Consider the following 4,820-nt stretch of genomic DNA (forward strand, 5'->3'; position numbering starts at 1 on the left):
ATAAAAATTAAAAGTTAGGAGAGTAATATAACATTATTTTCAAATATTTTATGATTCAACTTTAAAATACGCGACACAAATAATATTAAACTGACAATCAGTATTAAATCACAATTAATTAAAACAATAAAAATACACACTATTCTTGAGTGTCGACATAAAGTTATTGTATTCCCTACCACCTCTTAAAACCCAGCCGAGAGAGAGGACCACTACGTATAACAGTTACACATGCAGATACATACATTAAGAGTGTGCATGTGTGTGCATGTTTGATTTATTATTAGGTTCCAATTTGGACACAATAATGTCATTAAATAGAAGAAAGTTCAATTCATTAAGAGAAGTCAATACCCGAACCATACAATATAATAACACCCTTGCTGTGTATGCTTAATAATCTATGAAAGTGACAATGTGATGATCTGTGCCTAAACCAGACCACAAACATGCAAGAAGCCAGGACATGTTGTATGGTGCGTTCTTGACTCATCTGTAACCTAAAATGAAGGTTCAAGAAAAACCCACACCAAAAAAAAAATATAAAAAAAATAAAACTAAAATTGAATTTCCCAAGAAAAATTTGCTTCCAAAGAAAAGAAAAAAGTAAGCATAATGGCATTGAGTGAGAGAGGCAGGCTTCTGGCTCTTCATTCATGGAGCATAGCTAGCTAGCATTCATACTTCCCAACTAACCCAAAATTAACTCTCCTCATTCAATTCAAGAGCAATGTAGGTTCCCCCTTCTCTTCTCATCTGTACCATATTTAAAGATGGTTTCAGGCTCGGGGTCAGGTCCATGAACACAAAGGCGGGTTTGATTTAATATCAGATCTTATTGAAGTAGCTGGCTTTCGGGTTTAGTGAATTCCACTATTACGACGCGATCTAACATTGGGTCATCAATCCCGAGGAACAGTGGGGCTGATGACATAATGTTAGAGGCGTGGTAAGAGTACAATTTTTTTTGGTTCATTAGGTGGAATTGAAGGTGGGTCGTTGGGTGGATCAGATAAGGTTTAATGACAGATACTGAGATAGGATGCCCCCAGCGAGGCAGAGTAAAATTTGGGGTTTGAAACAAAGAAATAATGGTTCTAATATTAAAGGAAAAAAGGAAAAAGGGCTTTCACTTTCCCAACGGGTAGAAAAAATTCAAGAAGCGGAGGTGGGGACGGCGGAGCAGTTCAAGGCGGATTTAATCTGGTGGACGGTGTTTCCGATGAGGCTGTTCACGGTGGCGACGGATTCCGGGCTCATTTTCGCCGACGGCAAGCTACTCACCAGTATCTGAAACACTACGGTGATGAGGGACCCGCCTTCCCCGCCCGCTGCTGTGGATGTACCGCTGGCTGGATTGCTTGTACTTGAGGATGCCTGGTCAATATTTATCTTAGAACTATTACCTCGCTCCGACCGGCCGTCCGGCGAGATGGTGAACCCCGACGGGAGGAGCGGGATGTAGGTGGGGTCCTCGCCGCTCATCGCCATGTTGATCGCCGGCAAGTCCACCGGACTGTACACCACTAGGCAGCCTGAGGAATCTATGCAGCTTTCTTGAAGTATTAGCATGTTGTTTTGGCTTGTATTGTAAGCCTGCATGGCAAAATTGCACAAATTTTATTTTATTCATTGGGTCCCTAACTATATTCTTAGAACATATTTAATCTATAAACATCTTTAACCTCTAAATTATGTGAGAAGTAATCCCTGAAAGACCAAAACATACATCCACTTTGGTTACAGAAATAGTTCTTAGGGACTAAAATCATCACAGTGTACTACAGATATAACTGAATGATCAAAAATGCAATTTTTTCAATAAATAATAGATTACCCTGAGAACAGATATACAATTCCCTGGATGAGAGCCATTTGCAATATGAGCTACTTCTTGGACAGGATTTTGATTGGAAAGAACATCCCACTGCATAATTCATTTTTTTTAAAAAAAATTAAATATGTGTTAATTTATTTTTTTTTTAAAAAAAAGGGGAAAAATTAAAGAAGATGGGAAGTGAAGGATATATGCCTGTGGGCGAGTCCTCTCATCCCTGAAGAAATTGAAGACAAGCTGGGGAGGAATTGGGAGCCAAATGGTGGTGGCGGCGCTGATAACGACGCCGTTTGGCTGGCCGGGGTCGGTGCTCTTCTGTAAGGTGGCGCGTACCTCGAACTCGTTGGCCCCCGACAGCGTCGTCCAATGGTGACCGTTGGATGGGTTCACACTCCCACAGAAGTTGTTTACCATTCTTTGCGCTAGCTTCATCATGCTCCTCTTCCCTTCTGCTGATGGAATCACTGCCATGCATTTTAATTTGGGTCAAAATCCCATTCCTTAATTAACCCCATCCCATAATTACTAATATTTTGATCTGGTTGACCAGAGAAACCTGCAACCACTAGACTATTGTACACGGGATAAACTCTGCCTTTATGACTTTAATCAGCAAACAACGACAAAGAGGTAAACAAGCCTAGATTGCTAATAGCCGACCGACCTCAAAATAAAAAATAAAAAAGCTGGAATTCAAACTGATGACCTTGTGCTTATAAGTTGGAGTTACATCTTTAGTCTATTAAATTTGGTAATATTCAGTCAAGTCCGGTACGGTCAGAAAAAGCAGCAATTAGGACCAAATTTCATTCAAATAATAAAATTGTCAATTTCTTTACCTAATTAATAGGACTTGGAATTAGGTTAGTAAGAAATGGAAATGGAAATGGAAATTACCTCCTCCAAGGTCACGACTAGAAGAGCCACTAACCATTAGACAAACAAATCTCTCACACATTCTTTGAAGCACAGTGAGCCACCTTTCAGCACCAAAAGCAATTCCACTTTGGATTACATCTCTATACAGCTTATGTAGTACAACCTTGTCTTCCACCTCCACATGCTCCACCCATGTAACCTATTCTTGCAAAATAAATAAATTCCCAATTTAATCAAAACCTTAATGATAGTAAAACCTTAATTTAAGCGAATTGAATCAATCATTACATTGGAATATCCATTGGGCATGTCTTGAATCAAACACCCAGAAGGGAGCCTATGAACTTTGCAAGAAGTGGGAGATTGATAATTATCTTGAGGAACATCATAAGAAACATCAACAATTGCCCATGACCCTTGCTCAATTTGCTGGCAAAACCTTAAGAAGTAAAATTGTCTTGTCGGAACCAATGGAGAGAGCACTTGCAACTCTTCATACATCTGCACCCAAAACACAAAACCAATTTCAAGAAACACACAAAAAATACATCTATCTCTATTAAATTAAATATGGGTTCGTTGGGTGGAAGCCAGTAAGGGCCAAGTCCAGCACCATATGGCTAGGACATTATTGGGCAGAGACTGATTCAACTCCCTGGCTCTAATAGTGATAAGTGCTTGATCCTAACAGGGTCTTTTAGTTCATACCAATTGTAATGTCCCACTTCTGCTGCCCAATACACCAGACGATATAACTTCCAACGTTGTTGCCTTGGAAACAATCGTAGGAAACAGTTCCACCCATTTATTCTGCAACCATCATAGAAAATCCGTTCAGTAACGTTTCGCTAAAAAAAAAAAAACCTTAATTTTTTTCGAGGAAAACAAGGAAAGCCGACCTACCGCGTCCATGAACATATCAACCAACGCGAGAGCATTCATAATAACAACGCCGGAATCACGCGACGCCTCGATCCGCATGTTGGGATTTTTCATATGATTACTGGCGCGTGGGAAAACCCTTTCGTAGCTTTCAAGGTTTAGCAAGTCTCGACCGTCCAACGATTTGGTCCAAAGAGATTCATTCCCCTGCAAAAGCCTAATCAGCTCTTCCATAGCGTTCCCCGCAATATCGGCCATCAGGGACCGATCCATATCCGACAGGCTCAGCGCCGGGAACGGAAAACCCGGAATCGCCGCCGCAGAACTCCCCGGCAACAAGTCCAGGTCAAGAGAAGGCCCGCCGGGAATCCCATGGCCACCATAGCTAGACATGGACAGGTCTAGTGAAGATAGATGGATAGGTTGAACTGGTGGGAGCTGTGAAATGGGCCTCCCTATGTACTTAGCAGCTATACTTGAAATTTTATCAAGCTATATACCAAAAAAATAATAATAATAATTTAGGGTTTCATATATTAACATCCTATCATCATCATCATCATCATCATATAATAATAATAATAATGTTATATATAAATGATTAAATTAAATTAAGTTAAATTAAACCTCTTCTTTTAAAGCCATGTTTTCCATTCGGAGTTTATGCTCGTCGAAGTAAGAATCTTCCCGGACCGGCGGGCCGCCGCACGACGGGCAGATCACATTCTTGAGAGCCTCTCTGATGGCAATGTTTTCGCACCGGATTTTGTCGTTCTCTGCCCGGAGCGCGCAATTATCTGCCCGTTCATGTTGTGCCTAAATTTTTTTAATCAGGGAAATAAAAATAAATTTACTATATTTAGCTATCATTTTCAAAAATCTCTCAACTTCTTTTCTACAAATGAACCACAGAAAATTCATTAATTTAATAATTTAATAATTAAATATACCTTCATTTGAGTCCTCCTATTTTGGAACCAAAACTTGATCTGCCGAGGGGCCAAACCCAACTCTCTACTTAACTGCAGCCTCGTCTTCTCGTCTGGATGTGGACACTCTTTGAAAATTCTTTTCATTTCATCAAACAAACAAAAACAAAAACAAAAACAAAAACAAAACAACCTCATTATTGTTGAAACTAAAATGAATGAAACATTGTTTATGTCCGGTCTGATAAATTGGATCAAATAAGCAAAAAAAAAAAAAAAAAAAAAAAAAACTT

At 39.6% G+C, this 4,820-nt stretch overlaps 1 protein-coding gene across 1 annotated transcript in view; it reads right to left on the reverse strand.

Moving 5' to 3' along the window:
* Window positions 1-308: 308 nt before the first annotated feature.
* The window catches only part of LOC115996300 (homeobox-leucine zipper protein HDG11-like), a 5,097-nt gene continuing 585 nt past the window's right edge, over window positions 309-4,820 (reverse strand). The window contains exons 2-10 of the mRNA XM_031235497.1: window positions 4,549-4,666; window positions 4,226-4,414; window positions 3,620-4,090; window positions 3,425-3,526; window positions 3,005-3,217; window positions 2,735-2,915; window positions 2,033-2,301; window positions 1,838-1,927; window positions 309-1,596 (exon numbers count right to left, since the gene is read on the reverse strand). Of these exons, the coding sequence (XP_031091357.1) occupies window positions 1,156-1,596; window positions 1,838-1,927; window positions 2,033-2,301; window positions 2,735-2,915; window positions 3,005-3,217; window positions 3,425-3,526; window positions 3,620-4,090; window positions 4,226-4,414; window positions 4,549-4,666 (2,074 nt within the window). The 3' untranslated portion in view covers window positions 309-1,155. The remainder of the gene's footprint in view (window positions 1,597-1,837; window positions 1,928-2,032; window positions 2,302-2,734; window positions 2,916-3,004; window positions 3,218-3,424; window positions 3,527-3,619; window positions 4,091-4,225; window positions 4,415-4,548; window positions 4,667-4,820) is intronic.

This window comes from Ipomoea triloba, chromosome 11, assembly GCF_003576645.1.
Source record: "Ipomoea triloba cultivar NCNSP0323 chromosome 11, ASM357664v1".
Lineage (NCBI taxonomy): Eukaryota > Viridiplantae > Streptophyta > Magnoliopsida > Solanales > Convolvulaceae > Ipomoea > Ipomoea triloba.